We start from the raw sequence: 18,203 nt of genomic DNA on the forward strand, positions 1-18,203 counted from the left end.
ATTAATCAGTTTATTTATTTAAAACCTTGAAATAAAATTGACATATGTAGAATGAAAATATAATTCTTAACATACAAATTAGATTTATTGTATTTTTTTTTAATTATATAAATTTACTGGTGGTAGAGCTTTGTGCAAGCTCGTCTGGGTAGGTACCACCCACTCTCATCAGATATTCTACTGCAAAACATTACAGTACAGGCACAAGGGAAATAACAGCTTAGTTCCCAAAGTTGGTTGCGCATTGGTGATGTTAGCGATGGTTAACATTTCTAACAATGCCAATGTCTATGGGCATTGGTGATCACTTACCATCAGGTAATATGCTTGTTCGCCTGCCTATTCAATAAAAAAAAATTAAATGGAGGTGTATTTCTTGGTTTTGGAAGCACAAAAAAGCAACAGCTATAATAGTGGTGTTTTAATAGTAGATTTAAGATATCACTCTCTTGTGACACATCCATAGTGGCATATATGATCAACTGTTATGACTACAAATACATATGTATATATAAATATACTTCTACTAAACACCATTAATGCCCTGTTTCAACTCCTGAAAAATTGATGGTAAAACTGAGCATAGATCAGTTTAAATTATTTGTGACAAAGATTAAGTTTCATTCAAAAACCCATGATACAAAATTAAACTATTTCCTATCATAATTCGCCAATATATATATATCGCCAATATGTATATATTATGCTAAGCAAAATAATTTAGTTATAGAAAGGATTGTATGTAATCCAATGTGCTCTCTGTTGCTCTTTATCATTTCTATGCGAGGTAAATATTGACTTGTAGACCTCACTAGTCTGGGGATCTTTGGCTATACTATAATCTTTCTTTGTTTTCTTGTAAGAAGGATCCTGTGCTAGCTGTGTTGGGTGAGCCCTTTTGCTCGATCCAAAGTGTCCCCTAGTCTGTTTGTTAGGATTAAATTTAGGTAATGATAGAGGAATCGTGTCTAATTCCTTTTTCACTTGACTACTTCCTTCTTGCGGGTCATCTTTTTCCTTTTTGACTTCCTCCGATGTGGAAGGAGTATTTGTGGATGTGGATGTTGAAGTCTCAATTTTAACTTCTTTCTCTGTCTTATCTGCTTTAGATTTCTTGGACTTTCTGTTCGCAATTCGAAATGCCATCTTCTCTTTAAGCTGTTCAATATCATCATCGGTTCCATTGAGCACTATTACATCATTACTGGTGAAGGGGTGTTGACACTAAAACACAATTAACAGTTTGAACAAAACTGCTTTATTCTAAAACTAGCTGTTGCCCACGGCTTTGCTCGAGCTTAAGTATAAGTAAAGGATAAATGATTGTTTAGAAGTCTATAATTTTAAAGTAAGAAGCATGAATTGTCATTCTGATTAGAGTATATTAAGAGATTTTTATTTTGATGATTACTCTATTAAAATTTCTTAATCTTCTAAAAAATTTCTTATTATTCTGCTAGTACCAGTAATTCTTATTAAATATATGAAACTTACCATGTGACAAAGGTTTTGTTTGACCTCCTTCAATGCACGCTCAGCAAGCACACAGCCACAACTCCATAGAAATATAAACCTGAATTTACCAGTCATTTCTAAACCACTGATGGGGCAAATATATGGTGCACTTCCTTCTCCAACAGCACCATCTGTATGCTCGCTATTAGTGTAAGCTGGGTTTTTTGTTAGTTTCAAATCTTTGATATCCTGAAAATGTGTATAATTCATAAGATATTTTAAAAAATATTTTATAGCAAAATAAACGTAAAAGTAGTCTTACATCATTAGAGCTAGAAAATTTTGTTTTTCATTAATATTTATTATTTCTAAAACTTATCAATTAATGATACATTATTAGTATTGCTAGAGTTCTCATACTTTACCTTTAAATTCCTTATATGATCTATTGATTTAGGCTTGCTTTCTTTGTCAAGTAAAGCTTCTAACACAGAACTTTTACTATAAAGTCTTCCTAAGCCACAAGCCACCACTGGCTCTTGTAAGGTTTGTTGAGATACAGCGCAATTGCGCCATTTGAAAGAACGCTCTGCGTCTTTATCTTTCTAAAAACAAACAATGAAATGCTATTACCATATTCTTAAATAATAGGCCCATTATTACAGCTATGTTCAAAATAAGGCATATGATTACCTGTTCTGGTTTCTTCTTCAATCTAACAAGTTCATCCCTGCGTGGAATAGTACCTCCATCGCAACCCATTTTTTGTTCAAATATGTAATTTTTTCGATGCACTGGATTCTATCAATTTCTATTCTTTTAAACAAGAAGGCTTTTCTATTGACAATTGACAAATTATTATAATCAACGAGTAGATAGTATATATTAATTATAATGATACAACAGATGATTCACAAACTTCAGTCTTCACAAAATTCGTGATTTGGTTTTGACAATTGTTTGACATACATAGGCACAGATTCCAAATAATATTTATATATCTCCACAAATGATGTATTTTTTTTATGATTTGAATTGGCAGAATAATTATAAATTTTTGGATTATCGAGAACAATACAAAATTCATAATTTGTTAATGACAACTACCAGTTTTTATTGGACTCTTTATTAAGTGTAATTTTAATTGTTGTGTCTGTATGCAACACGTGTGCAAACTGCTACTTGTTTTCCTTAGGTGTTTAGGTCTTCGTGGAAGGCTGGTCATTCTTTCCCTACCGATTTCAACGGAGTCCTAAGCCGAGGTCCGGCCTCACAGGAGGCACCCTTAGGACGTCCGTCTCTCTTGAGCCCTGTGTGGCTCCCAACATCCGGCTGAGTTCAACTCGCCCATCCCGCCCGGTGACGCTGTAGAGGCCAGTAAGGCCAAGAGTATTACACAATCCGAAAAAAAAAAAAAAATGGTCATTCTTGATTTTTGGCTGGCTTTGGTATGTTTCCAATCAGAACATAATTGGATTATCTTTTAAAATTATGTAAATGTATGTATATAGCGGACAGAAACGATCGATTAGGTTTTTTTTTTTATTAATAATCTAACAAAGCTGCTTAGTCGTGATAATGAAGGGTAGAGTGTAGGGTAAAAGAATACTCTACCTTCCATAGTCGTGATAAATATATATAAAAAAGAAAGACGACTTTAGTTACAATGAAATATTTTCAATATCATTATATTGATATAATTTTTTACTTTTATGTCGAATGTATAAAACTGATAAAAGGGACGAAGAAGCTCTCTAAATTCTATGTAAATCTCCATGATATTATATATGTAAAAATAATTTTACTTTTTAAAATCAATGTTTTAACTATTTCCTTCTTCAGCAATTTTACAAAAAATAGGGGTTTTTTTTAAGCAGCATTGGCTAATTAGCCAACTGTTAATTAACAGTAATTATTATTTTATAAATCGTAAGGTTTAGTCTATAATTATTAGAGTTATCTGTGGTCTGTGAGCAGACTTCATTTGACTAAGCTGGATAGCTCGCGGGGCAATAAATTTATCTTGTAATTAAAAAAACTCTATAATGGAAGATAACAAGACAGCACAAGCTGGAGAATATCCAAAGTCTAATGAAGAGAAAAATTCTAAGAGAAAAAATAAGAACAAAAAAAAACGAAATGGTGGAGACGGCGATAACCGAGGTTCAGTATCTAATGACGGATTATCTCTTTCTAATTCGAGTGATGTCCACCAAAACATTTCATTCAAAGATTTGAAAACGGCAATGGAAGTGTTAAACCTGCAGCAAAAACCCGCAAAAACTACTGAAGAAGCATTGCATAAATCTTATCAGTTTTGGTCAACTCAACCGGTACCAAAATGGAATGAGAAAATTGATACAAATGAAGCAATCGAACCACCTAAATCTATAGAGGAAATTCGGTCTGAGCCTTATACGTTACCTGATGGTTTTCAATGGGATACACTAAACCTCAATGAACCTTTAGTTCTAAAAGAATTGTATACACTGTTAAATGAAAATTATGTTGAAGATGATGACTGTATGTTTCGTTTTGACTATCAAACTGATTTTCTTAAATGGGCTTTACAACCACCAGGGTGGAGAATGGATTGGCATTGTGGAGTTCGTGTTGTAAAATCGGGTAGATTGGTTGGTTTTATATCTGCTATACCAGTTATACTTCGAATTTATGACCATATGCAAACTGTTGTAGAAATTAACTTTTTATGTGTTCACAAGAAGCTTCGAGCAAAACGGGTAGCTCCTGTATTGATAAGAGAAATTACAAGAAGAGTAAATTTGACAGGGGTATTCCAAGGAGTATATACAGCTGGTATTGTTTTGCCAAAACCAATTGCTACTTGCCGTTATTGGCATAGATCGTTGAACCCTAAAAAGTTAATTGACATAAAATTTAGTCACCTCTCAAGAAATATGACAATGCAAAGGACTCTAAAGTTATTTAAGTTACCCGACTTACCCAAAACACCAGGTTTTCGAAAAATGGAACCAAAAGATTCAGAGAAAGTAGTAAAGCTTCTAAATGATTACTTACAAAAATTTGACTTAGTGCCAATTTTCTCAGAAGAAGAATTTAAACACTGGTTTATTCCGCAGGCTGGAATAATTGATAGTTATATTGTTGAAGCGTCAGATGGTTCTATTACAGATTTTGTTAGTTACTACACTCTGCCATCAACTGTTGTCTATCATCCAGTTCACAAAACTTTAAAAGCAGCTTATTCATTTTACAATGTATCTACAAAAACACCCTGGATTGATTTAATGCTTGATGCTTTGATTACTGCAAAAAATTCTGGATTTGATGTATTCAATGCTCTAGATTTAATGGATAATAAAGAATTTTTGGAACCCCTTAAGTTTGGTATTGGTGATGGTAATTTGCAGTACTATTTATATAATTGGCGGTGTCCTAGCATAACCCCAAATAAAATTGGATTAGTTTTGCAGTGACTACTATGTGATAAAGTATTTTATGAATTCATATTCATAGCTTTCTTTTTGTATTTTTCACAATATGTAGTATTTTATCATTTGGATATATAGGTATAGTTTGAAATGGATAAATAAATTATATTATACTATGTAAAAATATTTGATGCTATTATTTATTCTGTAATCACTCTTTTATTATTGGCATATACATATTTCATAAAACGATAAAAACTTTAATAAAAGCTTTCCAGTTTCTTTGCCCTTTTAAATGCCCTTTTCCCATTTAATCTTTGTACCTAATCAAAATAATTTGTTGATTGGAATTGTTTTTTAAGTAAATAAGTTATTTATTTGTGCCGAGAATTTAATTTTAAACTAATGATTAATTAACCATAAATACATAATTAAAATAATATGTAGTTCTTTACTTTATAAACAAAGAATCAACATATTTCTTTAGATACATATTTGATTCTAATATTGTTTCAGCAAACCAAATTTAAAACTGAATAGTGTAGATACAATATAAGTTATTGACCAATTAAATAGAAAAGATAAAAAAAACCGTTAAATTGTTGTTTTTGTTTTCTTATGACTCCAAAATTATAAGCTTAGCCAAAGGAAGTCAAGTTTTGCGATGTGTAAAGCTGTTATAATTAATTAACTAGCTAGGTTAGCTGCAAATCGTAACTTTCGTGGAATTTATAACATTAACCTGTTTTGTGCAAGAGAAACCACTGAAGATTGAATTTATTTTATGCAAATAATTGTTGCATATTAATATTTTGTCAAGCGCGAGTTCATGAGTTGCTTCTGAGATTTGTTAACATAAATTAGTTTTTTTTTCATGAAATTAATTAAATGAATACTGGACTTCACTTAAAATTTAAATTGTGCTTTTTTTTTTGCTATTACTGGTACACCACGTGGCAGATTTCTGGCGAATAGGCTAGCGAACGATAAAACGATAATACGAATAAGCTTTATTTTTAACATATAAGATGGTGTAAGCATTAGCTTTTTTACATTCAACGCTATGAAACAATGCTTTTATCGTAATCATTTTAATTATTAATTTTATGGCGAACATACATTTATATGTGAATATCAATATTACCTTTAATATTTATTATTTAGGATGACCATTTATTAAGTAAATAAATTAGGCTCACATGTTAACGAGTTTTTAATACAATAATTTTCAGTTATTTGAAGTTATCTCGTGTATTATCCTTTTAAAACTAATAAAAATAGCAAGTTACCATAAAGCGGATAAAACATAGTGGCTATGTACTCTGTGATAAATTTCGCTTTGACATTGACGCAAGTCTAGGGTTAGAAACTTCTTTTTGACTTGTACGTTTAGCCCTGTGGTTAGTGTTTTTCTTAATCCAAATTTTGTGAATTTATCATTAATGATTTTAAAACACTAAAAGATATTATTTATTTTATTAGTGATTAGATCCACGTTGAAGTAAATATTTAATGATATATTATATTTTTAGGTGAAGTGGGGTTATTGCAATCATGGGGAAGGGAAATAATATGATTCCTAATGGCCATTTCCATAAGGATTGGCAAAGATTCGTTAAAACCTGGTTTAATCAACCGGCAAGAAAGCACCGCAGAAAGCAAAACAGAATTAAGAAAGCTAAAGCAATTGCCCCAAGACCAGCAGCAGGACCTCTCAGGCCAGTTGTACGTTGTCCCACGGTTCGTTATCACACGAAGGTCCGTGCCGGGCGCGGGTTTACTCTTCGGGAAATCAGGGTAATTGAAATTGTTCAAATTGTTTTTTACATCAGTGTCTAAACAACTAAAGAACCGGCCTGTGTTTGTACATTCTGTTTTTATGGTCGTTGTTACATTGTGTATAATTATAGTGTTAAAACCACTCATTCTAACTATTGAAATTGGGTCTTTCGGACGTCGCAACTGTAGTATAATGAAATTTTGTAATCATATAAATATTTTATAAGTAGTCGAATATATATATCGATGAAAAGTCATCTCTTTCGTTATTAGATTTTACTTTAGCAACCAGCCAAAATATGTCTGATTTGTTTTAATAATAAATTTAATTTTAGGCCTCAGGCTTGAATCCCGCTTTCGCAAGGACAATCGGTATTGCCATTGATCCACGTAGACGCAATAAGTCTGTGGAATCTTTACAAATCAACGTCCAGAGATTGAAAGAATACCGTGCCCGTCTCATTCTCTTCCCTAAGGGCAAGAAGGTAAGGTTTAATTTTTATGCTATTTATCCATCAATAATATTAATTTAAAAGTCAATAAACTTGTTTGGTCCAATTGTAATGGCAATACAAAAAATAATTATTTTATGTGATAAAATACACTTTAAGATATTTGTTTTAATTAGGTGTATTTTAATTTACAAAGTTTGTTTTTAAAACATTACTTCTCAATCAGTGAGCGCATGATAAATAATCTGAATTTATAAGATAATTATCTAATATCCAGTATTTTTTCACTACTCTATTTATTGAAGTAACATTAAAATCACACTTTAAAAAATATATTATTATGTATGATGCATGCTATGCATACTTTGTTTGTTGTTATTTTGTTTATTTTACATATCTTACATTTAGGTGCTGAAGGGTGAAGCTAATGAGGAGGAACGTAAATTGGCTACACAGCTCCGTGGTCCACTAATGCCCATACAGCAATCAGCACCTAAGTCTGTTGCTCGGGTAATTACTGATGAAGAAAAAGACTTCCAGGCTTACCAGTATCTCAGAGGGGTGAGAATAATTATTGATATGAAAATATATAATAAACATAAAATTATGGATATTTAAGTACTGATACTTAATTTTCAAATGCGAGTGGTCTAAATACTTAGCATTTTTCTTTGGCACATACAAAATACCTTCTAGTAGAAATTTAACCATAGGTCAATTTGTAAAAAATATCTGGAGATAGCTACAAATTCTATTGAATTTTATTACATATTTATGATTAAAACTGTTTAATTCCATTAATTAAAGTTAAAAAAAAATAGAATTATTTGTATAAATGCTGCTGTTCAGTATGATACTACTGATATTATTTTTTATGGTTGTTTCTCACAAATTAATATTTTCATTATCCTATTTAATTTTCCATGTGCAAGCTTTTAAAATTGTCTTCGGACAAATATGCAGGGTAATTCACACCTTACACTGTGTTTCTTGTCAGGAGAAATTTACTTTCATAATGATTAACCAAAACTTACGAAGTGGCATCTTAAGAGAAATCTACATTCTGAAAGCGTTTTGAGTGTCTTAACTTATTTGTAATATTTTTTATTACAAAATTAATAAGCATATCAACTAATATTTTTAAACTAGTTTACTTTTCCTAAATAAAATATTGTTAATACATATTCAATAGTTCATAAGTACCAACTACAAATCATGTTTTTTTGGGTACCTATAAAATCGGACCTTGCCTACTGGGATTTGTAGGGTACAATTATATTAGTGGTTTTAAAAAAATATTCTGAAAAGGGGTGAAACATATCTATATTTTATTGCAGGCTCGGTCAATTGCTAAACTCGTCGGAATCAGAGCCAAGAGGCTGAAGGATGCGGCAGAAAACCCTGACGATGTAACTAAAGCTCCAGCTGCAGTTAAAGAAGCTAAAGCTAAGAAGTGAAATACTTAATAAAAAACTGTAAAATTATCTGCTTGTTTTATTATTTTCTTTACACTTTAAATATTACTAAACATGCCCTTAACCTAAATATTTTAACATTTATTAATAATTACATTTATTAATGTTGATCAAGAAGAAGCATTATTTCTCCATGAATAATACAACTACTTATTTGTTGACAATATCTTTTACAGTTGTTAGATAATAGTAATAATGTTTAATTCTCTTCGCAATAAACAGACCTTAAGTTATAAATTATTAATTGATATTTTTACTATTATATTACACATTCATAGTCACAGTCTAGATTCTAGAATGTGAGTAGCTAGTATACGAGTTAGGCATATGAATATCTGTATTACAGGTCCCCATGGAAAAACAAGAACTCTATACTATAATATAAATGAAAACTGTTTTATAAATCCATTTTTTGAACATACGAATATACCTCATATAACAAGGTTAATACATTTTACAATATTGTATTCGTGTTAGATATTTGAAAACGGCAAAATAATGTATGCAGTATAACTTACCAAATTTAGTTATCCGTCGGTAAAAATGATAATTATATTAATAACATACTTTGTTAATAATAAGCTAAGATGGCCTTACCTTTGTACAGTAATCCCTACCGAAAAGTATTTCGTCCGTAAGCTTCACGACTGTTTCGCATTTTAACTATACGTTATACATGATATGTGCTATAGATGCGACGATAACGCGCGACAAACTTCATAGAAACTTCTAAATAATTCTTTTTATCCTATTAGATGCAAAAAAACCTTTGATGGTATTTGCGCTTTTCACCGGACATATTTCAAATAAACAATCTAAGTATGAATAAATAACTTGCCACGGAGAATTTAGGGCACCTACTGAAGTTTTCTTGAGCTAAAGGACTGTCTTTTAGAGATACACCCACACGCAGGAATAGAATCACAGGTTGGCTACCTGAGCGCCTCTGCAGCTTTGTTTTGGTAAATGCGCTTGGCAGTGGAAGTATTGAAGATTGACGGTTCAATGGCGCCCGCATTATTATATCGTGTTCTGCCTATTGAGATTTTATTCTTTATATCAAGAATTCCTCTCCTTTTCTCAGAGTATATCTACATATACGCTAGGGAAAGGAGAGGTTACTTTTAACAGACTGTAAATATCTCATTAGTTAAGAGGTTGTTCTCTGAACAAATTCTATTTCCTTGTATTTTAAGATGAAAAGGTTGCTATATTATAGATGGATCATATTTATTATATATGAATATAAATACCAACTGCTCCGTGCGATTTAACCCAAGTTTAACGTTATTTCTACGCCTCCATGGGCCCTACAATTATGTTATATAGTCAATCTAAATCTCAATAAGCTTTTATTTATTTTCAAAATCAAGCTGTTCTAATTTTAACATATATTATGCATGTTTAACTAAGTTTTGTAAACATCTTGTACAATGATTTTTAATTATTTATTATATTTAGAAGCTCGCATAAATGAAAACAATTTGTCTACTTAAAATTTATTTTAGCATATCCTTAAATGAAGTCAATAAAAATCATAATCTAAAAACAAATTATGTATTTTAAGCGGAAGATTTAACTTCAACGTTTACTTTTTCATTAATGTTTTCGTCAGTTTTGGGGTTTGTTTCATCGCCTTCACCAGCTTTAGATTTCTTGTCGCTTTTTCGAAACTTGTCATACCTGAAATTAAAAATCCAATATTTAGGGGGTAACAATTGATTTCAGATTACTAAGTATAAAAATACCGGTTATTTTAATTTATCTTAAAGTTAATTTAAGATACATTAAAAAGTAAGAAAGTAACAACTGTAAATGTCTAGCAACTGGGGCTAAGGCCCCCGATTCTTTTCAGAGTTTATTCCACCACGCTGCTCTAATACAGGTTGGTGGATTACGTGTGGCAAATTTGCACCCAGAACATACACGTTTCCTCGCGATATTTGCCTTCGCTGATGAGCATGATAAATTATAAACACAAATTAAGCACTCGATAGTAAAGAAGTGATTTCCTCGATTGGAACCTGCAATCTCCGGTTAAGATTTACATACACAGTGGGCTATCTAGGTAATTTAGTCATTGGGTCATGAACATATGATACATATTTTGAACGATTTTAGTAAAAAAAAATGCGGTGAACACTTAAGTGTCATTTTCATTTAAAATGGCGGATGAAAAGAGAAAGATAATAATTTATTATACTTCCTAAAACAAAATTGCATGTTCAATATTGCAATTATTAAATTGTCTTACTATAATTTATTAAAAAAAATTTACAACTTTCGCTGTAAACTCACTGGAATTTTATTTTATTTGGAAATGTAGTGATAACATTGTCCTTTGTTTCACTAGTTAATTTGTAACGCTGGACACAATACATTAATATAGAATGATAGGTTAATCTAATACATTTACTGGTGGTAGGGCTTTGTGCAAGCTCGTCTGGGTAGGTACCACCCACTCATCAGATATTCTACCGCAAAACAGCAATACTTGATATTGTTGTGTTCCGGTTTGAAGGGTGAGTGATCCAGTGTAATTACAGGCACAAGGGACATAAAATCTTAGATCCCAAGGTTGGTGGCGCATTGGTTATAAGCGATGGTTGACATTTCTTATAATGCCAATGTCTAAGGGCGTTTGGTGACCACTTACCATCAGGTGGCACTTCCTATTCTATAAAAAAAAAAATAAGACTTAAAAAATACAATCTACTTATTTTTTTAAATAAAAAAATTACACATAATTTCATTATTTGATAGAGGTTCGGCGAGAAGCGTGAATAAATACCGCTGAATGATACTTTTTTGGATGCTGTATTCTTCTAGGATGTATTCTTCTAGATGCGAATACGCATCTAGAAGAATACAGATAACTATTTTATTCTTATTCATTGTATTTGTGTATGTACCACCAAATTGTATCCAGTTTTCTGAACGAAATATATAAATATACATGTATATAAAGAAAAAATATTCTATTTAATATTACTTATTAGTACTGTCCGAATGGTCGAAGCTGAAGTTTTCTAGAGATGAATTTGAACGAACTGTTATGATTGCACCTTCATTAAGAAGTTCTTGTGAAAGCTCAAGATCTCTTCAATGAAGGTTTCTGTAGCGAATTTCACTTAATGTAATCTAATAATAAGGTAAATGATTGTAAGTTGTTGCTGGTAAATGATAATGTATAATTTAAAATTATTTTTTTTTTATTTTTAAAATGCTGTTTTCAAAATTACACATTAAATTGAACAAACTTTAGAAAGAGTCTATTTCCTACTCTAGTTAGTAAGTTGCACTACTCGAGTTAAACTGAAGCTTATTGTGATTGACAATTTACTGCATTATAATTGCAAGGTGATTTTAATCATATGTTTGTATACAGCCCCAATAAAAAAAAATAATTTAAGCTAACCTTGAACAGAATTTCTTAGGGTTATAAGCCTTTGACTTCGGCCAGAAATGGAATGATTTATTTAAAACTCGTTTATTATATTGACAAATTGGGTAAAAGTTATTTGTCCACCAATTTCAATAATACTTCCATAGTAAGTGCAATTCTATATACATTATTCTTAAGGACTTGGCAAGAGAAATAATTTTCTCTGGGCCTCATTAATATTATATAATTAGTCTCAAAGTTATAAAATATTATATTATTATTACCATGCATCTAACATAACTCATCAACTAAGTATACAATGTATTGTTAGTATGTTTACTAACTTATAAAGTGACTACCTTCCGAGATCCTCTTCATCATCACTAGCTTCATTGCCTTGTGGGTCTACTTCCCTAAGTAGCTCTCCAATGTCTTTATCAACATCAGCCCACAACTTATCTTCGTTGCCTAAAATTGCCAAATATTATCATTATTTATAAATAAAAAACACTTTTGACACTACTATATACAATTAATTTGCATTTTCCATGATGTTTTATTCCTAATAAAAGAATGAAATTCAGTTTAGAAAACAATGTATGTAAATTTATTATTATTAATCTAATCCTAATAATAAATCCAATGTTTCTGGGGTAATCATTGATCTCAGATTCCTAAGTGTAAAAATAACAGTTATTTTATCTTAAAGCAAACTTAACAGTAAAAAAGTAAGTAAATAACAACCCAAATGTCTCACACAGTAAACTTATTATTATTAATAATATAATTATGTAGAAATTAAAAAAGCATAAAAAATATATTTTGAAAATTAAGTTATTATTTAAAAAATGTTATATAATATATAATACCAGAAGCATTTGCCAAATCTGCGCCATTTTCGTGATTTTTCTTTTCAATAGTTGGTTCAGTTTTCTCCATCTTAACTTTTTTGTCAGTGTCTTCAGTCGCTGCTTCCTTTTCATCTTCTGAAATGAATCGTAATTAGACATCCGTTCAGTTCGACGGGGGCGTCGCCGCACCACAAAGTAAATACCTTTCTGCTGGTGCAGCTGCCGGTGGATGCGCTCGGCGTGGCGGCGCAGCGTGCGCGTGTCACGGTGCTGCACGTAGCGGCCGAGGTGGATGCGCAGGCGGCAGTGGCGCCGCAGCGCCTCCGCCTCTTCGGCGCTGCCCGTGTCCGCGCGCGGCAAGTACACGCGGCACAGCTCGCACCACCACACCTATTCACATTTTATTTATTTTGTATTCATGTATCATTACATACATACCTACATAGAAAAAAATACCATGTTTGTGTAACTGTCTAACTGTGTGTTGTAAAACTATAATAATATAATTATCATTTTTTTTTTAAATTGTGTGCTAAAAGTGTAGCCTTTGAGAAATCCTTTCAATAAGTGTTTACAAAGCATCTTTTTTATTTACCTCCATCTTCTTGATATGTTCACTTCCAATATTGATTTCAACTTTTGTTTTTTTTGGAGATGCTTCTTCTTTTTTTTCGCCACCCGAATCTTCATCTTCAACTTCTAAAAAAAGCCATAGTAAGTATTAGATAATATTTAGTACAAATAGATTATTTATCAAATAAGTTTTTTAAAATTTTAATAAAATTATTTTTTTTAATAAGTTAAATATTCAGAAGTAACATGTCCATTTATTGCTATTAACATCTACTCACCATCTACGTCGCCTACGGAGTCGAGCGTCATAAAGTTGTCTAGATCAACATCCATACCCTCATCTCCGCTACCTTCAGCTTTCGGGCTGAGCCTCCTTGCAGTCTGATTAGCTTTTTTCTGTAGTCATAAAGTTATTTGTTCAAAAATTACCCGAAGAAAAACAGGATCATAATATAATATTTTGAATGTTAGTGATACATGCTGGTGTTTGAGAGGCTTGCATGTCAGTCAATAAGGGGTATTATTTTTGGTGGTTCACTATTGCTTTGAACAAGTATTTGTTACTGTGAGGGTCCATAAATTTAATTTTTTTTAAATAATTGTTAATAACCAAATAAAGAAGAGCATATAATTCCAAAAAAATAAATTCGCCTAAAACAGTGGTATGTCTACCATAATTAATCAGTAATCTTACAACAATGAATAATTAGTAAATATCCACGATGAAAAGCTTGCAAACAGTAAATGTTCATGTTCACATTTGACATTTCTAGAGACCTCACTCTACATTAGGAAGTATAAGTAGATATAATATAACTGAGAAAAAATATTTTTTGACAGAACTGTCACCTTGAGATGTTCAATGGAAGAAATATGATGTTCATATATCATGGGCGATCGGAACGTGATTCGACAGATACGACAGAACGGCATGAGGAACCGCTTCATGGCGCGATGAGTGTCGGTAAGGTTGTGCGCGTGGCGCGTGGTGCGGTGGTTGAGGCGGCAAACGAGGCAGAACGTGGTGCGCATCGCCAGCTCGGCGCCGGCTGCCGCCTCCAGCTCGCGCTGCGCGCCGCGTTGAGCCACGCGCATGCGCAGCAACTGCGCCTTGTGTCGCCGTGCCACGGCGCTCATCGCGGCCCGGTGCTTACTCGACAACAAATGCTTCGCGTATCCCTGACAAATGTACGACACGAGTGTTATGTCTTTCGACCTTATTATTTGACTTATGTCTAATTATTGTAGGAACCTACGGCGAACGTAGCACATTTTTCTTTGCAATGCACGCAAGAGAGGTGAACGTATGGCTGCGAGGGTGCAGTGTCGGAGGCGGCATCGGCTTCCTTATCCGTGTCTTCACCGCCGTCAACGCCTTCGCCCTCAGAAGCCTCAACTTCCTCCTTTTAATGAAAAATCAAATGAGCATTTCTGTCGCTTTAAAAAATAATATTAGTTTGATAGAAAGATTATTTTTTTCTAACCTTGGGTGATTTGGCTTTAACTTCCTTTTTCTCTTCTACAGTTTCTTCTTTTTCTTCAGCTTCCCAATCTTCTTCTGTTGATGATGCTTCATCTTCTTTTGACTTTACAGAGCTATTATTTGACAAGAATAATATTATTAATACAGCTTGTTAATATTACAATATACTTATTGGGTTGATATATGTTACGACTAAGATTTTATTGAATGTATAGTTTTAATATCCTATGAACCCATTCCTTGATAATTCTAGCCACTGGTATATAATCATTAAATTTGTTAATAGTATCTCTTATTATACTAGTGTTATTTTTTTTATTTTAGTCAAAATGTTTTAACATATTTCCAAGAAATATATCTTTCTTTCCTACCATGAATCATTGTCTATTCAGTTCATGTAGTTTAGGCGTAACATATATGTTAAACATAATACGTAGCGTAGTTGTTTTCATAATTATTTTCACCTTTTCATAGGTTTTATAGGTAATAATAAGCAATTTCCCTGACATTTCAATTTTATAGCTCTTCTGATTTAGTTTCTTTTTACTATAATTGTCTCCAACATTTTAACTTATTTAGCTGTATATTACGACTTTCAGCAATTGACGTCTGAATAATAGTTCACATTCGAATCTTTTCTATCGTATATAGATATAACACAGGGCATTAATTCCATGGATAGAGAAACAAAATTTAAGCATTACTTTGTACCGCATTTACCTTCGCCCCTTAACACTTCTGAATGCTCGGGTGTATCCTAGCGATCGTTCTGCGAATCGCCTAGAAGAGAAGGAGCCGCGCGAGCGCGGGGCTCCTCGATAGGAAGCGCGAGAGCGCAGAGTGCGTCCGCGGAAGGAACGGCGAGGCGCCCTGGGCCGCGCCGAGGGCCGGGGCGGTTCTCGCGGCGGGCCCATGCCGCTCGCTTTGCGATAGCTGTCTCGGGCCGGCGATCGCCTTCTGTCTTCGCCGGCGAACGACCGTCTCTCGCCGCCGTAACTCTCCTGTCTACCGCCGTACGAACCGCCATAGTGCCCTCCGTCGTGACTACGTCTATCGCTTGAGGAGCCCTGTACATAACTCTTTTTGGAACTTTTCTAGCCTCTTAACAATTTAATAGAAAACGAGTATTAAAACATTTTTGCTTCCTTCTAGGTGAGTATTAAATTCAAAATTATCTTTACTCGTCTTTACCTGTTTACGTCATTGTCTCTTTATTTAACCAGTTTATATTTGTGGTACAAGTCTTCACTTGTTACAGCCTCAAGCAGTTGTCCTACACATTATAATTCAAAATATACCAATTACTGGTAGATTTTTCTGTACCATTAATATATTGATTAGCACATTCGCCTTCAGAACATAGATGTTTCATTACTAATCAAGATTTTTGACTACACCCATCTATAGTCTTTGTTTGTTTTATATTGATTTACAGATGTTTTGTTTCTTATTTTTAATAACATGTCTATTGACTTCGTACTTTGTGAGTAGTGATTCAATAACCAATTAAATTTTACTCAAATTTCTTTCTCCAAATTATTTTAGTTTTAACACATCAATTATCGCTGTTTATATTCAGCTCTATTTTCGACATCTACAATGAATTTTTAATAAACATTAAATATTTTATAGCTGTTGCACTATTCTTGGGACTATCTATTTGGTAATATAAATCATGCAACAATATCTTGTCTGAAATGAAGCATGCAACGCTGCACTGCTGTAACATCTTTGTGTTTTTATAAATATTTTTCTAAAGTAACAGATCAATGCATATGCAATGCAGTAGTTTATAATTTTTACTGACATAATTCTGTCATTATACTTTACATTCTCAATGTAAAAAGGACTTTGTTTTCCCAGCTAAAATATTTAGACTAACCTCCATCCTCATCCTTTTGCGATCTGGGGAGCCTGATCTACCACCATAGTCACGATTTGAATAACTAGCAGAACTTTCCTGAAAGGTCAATATATCATATTTCATGCAATCTTTAGGTTTTTTATCAAATAATATCCATATAGTGCGCGAATACTTAGCACAAATAAAATCATATTAACAATAATTTATAACATCTATAATTTATTTTTTCTGGCATAAATCAAACAATAAAACTCAATTTATATTCTTAGTTATTGTAAGTGTATAAAAAAGCGTTTTACATTTATGATTCATAAAAATTAAGAATATGCAAAATCTTATATTGCTGTGATAAACAACGAAACATCTTAAGAAGAAGAGTACTTTAGTTTAATTATGCATGCTATTATCACATTATTTAGAACTAGGTTTTTATAACTTGTCTGTAATAATTACTTTGATGACTCTAAAGATGACAGACTCAAGATGAAAAAGTATAATTTTCATTACCATAATAATTTCGACTTTATATATTGTGTAATTGTATTACATTGCGACTTTTGAATACATTACAGATTGATAATTTTTTAGGTTAAAATAGCATATATTTTATGGCGCTCTGTAACTTATACAATGCTTAATATATCAAAGAACTAAACTCACCGATCGATATGGTTTTTTATAAGAGTCATCTATTCTGTCACGACTTGAAGCATATCTGTTTGCGCTGCTGCTGTTATAACGGGAGTCATTGTTATAAGAGGAATAACCTCCGCCCCGACCACCACGACCGCTATCATAATTGCCACGGCTATTACTTCCACGATAAGAACCTCTGTAACTGCTACCACGGCCGGTGTAGTTCCCTCTTCCGCCGTACCCTCGACCGCGAGATGACATCTACGCCATAGCAAAATTACTTCTATCAATATTATAATTACTAAGTACAAATTAAAAAAATATTAAATTTAATAAAATTTAGAATGTCAAATTTTATATTGAGAATAATAACATTTCGTTAACCTAGACTAAAGAAAAACAATTTTTGGTTAATAACTATTTAATTCATAAATTTGTATATAGAGAAAAACACTATTATTATTTCGGTAAGACCCGGTTATTTTAATCGCCAATATGGCTACCTATTCTCTAAGTTCAATTAATTTAGAGCCAAATAATTCAATATAAAAGATAATGCCTTTTACTTACTATAATATTTTCAAGAAATGATTTATATTGCTATTAATATGTTAAAACTAGCACGTTAATCAAGTAGCAACAAAAAAGACACTAACAAAATGGAGGGCGGAATAGCGTAGAAACTAGAAAGAAGCCATGCCATAAGAAGTCCACTCAGTGTTGCCGTTTTAAAAAATTAAGAATTGTAAATTCATTACAATATCTCATAAATTCCGTTTTATAATTATTTTATAATTAAAGAATAGGATAATGGGTAGAATCCACTGGATACATTTT

The 18,203-nt window shown here is 32.3% G+C and overlaps 4 protein-coding genes across 7 annotated transcripts in view; 2 read left to right on the top strand and 2 right to left on the bottom strand.

The window, feature by feature from the left end:
- Position 1: 1 nt before the first annotated feature.
- On the bottom strand, positions 2-2,395 carry LOC126770753 (replication termination factor 2). The gene is made up of 4 exons (XM_050490294.1): positions 2,149-2,395; positions 1,881-2,060; positions 1,495-1,704; positions 2-1,224 (listed from the first exon to the last, which is right to left on the bottom strand). The coding sequence occupies exons 1-4, from the start codon at positions 2,215-2,217 to the stop codon at positions 721-723; spliced, it is 963 nt and encodes a 320-aa protein (XP_050346251.1). The 5' UTR covers positions 2,218-2,395; the 3' UTR covers positions 2-720.
- Positions 2,396-3,422: 1,027 nt separating this feature from the next.
- Positions 3,423-18,203, top strand: part of LOC126771913 (glycylpeptide N-tetradecanoyltransferase 2) — a 251,084-nt gene continuing 236,303 nt past the window's right edge. Inside the window, exon 1 of the mRNA XM_050492083.1 lies at positions 3,423-5,006. Within this exon, the coding sequence (XP_050348040.1) occupies positions 3,501-4,913 (1,413 nt within the window). The 5' untranslated portion in view covers positions 3,423-3,500 and the 3' untranslated portion in view covers positions 4,914-5,006. The remainder of the gene's footprint in view (positions 5,007-18,203) is intronic.
- LOC126772198 (60S ribosomal protein L13) lies at positions 6,176-8,583 on the top strand. Its single transcript, XM_050492454.1, has 5 exons — positions 6,176-6,268; positions 6,401-6,665; positions 6,983-7,132; positions 7,508-7,660; positions 8,437-8,583. The coding sequence occupies exons 2-5, from the start codon at positions 6,423-6,425 to the stop codon at positions 8,554-8,556; spliced, it is 666 nt and encodes a 221-aa protein (XP_050348411.1). The 5' UTR covers positions 6,176-6,268; positions 6,401-6,422; the 3' UTR covers positions 8,557-8,583.
- Positions 10,118-18,070, bottom strand: LOC126771809 (zinc finger protein on ecdysone puffs). Of its 4 annotated transcripts, none has more exons than XM_050491935.1 (13): positions 17,937-18,070; positions 17,391-17,627; positions 16,749-16,826; positions 15,587-15,933; positions 14,868-14,979; positions 14,640-14,786; positions 14,233-14,562; positions 13,662-13,779; positions 13,406-13,509; positions 13,014-13,200; positions 12,829-12,945; positions 12,319-12,427; positions 10,118-10,257 (listed from the first exon to the last, which is right to left on the bottom strand). In XM_050491935.1, exons 2-13 carry the CDS (start codon positions 17,625-17,627, stop codon positions 10,137-10,139), a joined length of 2,007 nt encoding a protein of 668 aa, XP_050347892.1. In that variant the 5' UTR covers positions 17,937-18,070; the 3' UTR covers positions 10,118-10,136. The 4 variants fall into 4 exon arrangements, with proteins under 4 accessions (XP_050347892.1, XP_050347882.1, XP_050347876.1 ...); XM_050491925.1 differs by having other exon boundaries at positions 12,829-12,942; positions 15,587-15,945; XM_050491919.1 differs by having other exon boundaries at positions 15,587-15,945.

The sequence above is a fragment of the Nymphalis io genome, chromosome 1, assembly GCF_905147045.1.
Source record: "Nymphalis io chromosome 1, ilAglIoxx1.1, whole genome shotgun sequence".
NCBI classification, from domain to species: domain Eukaryota; kingdom Metazoa; phylum Arthropoda; class Insecta; order Lepidoptera; family Nymphalidae; genus Nymphalis; species Nymphalis io.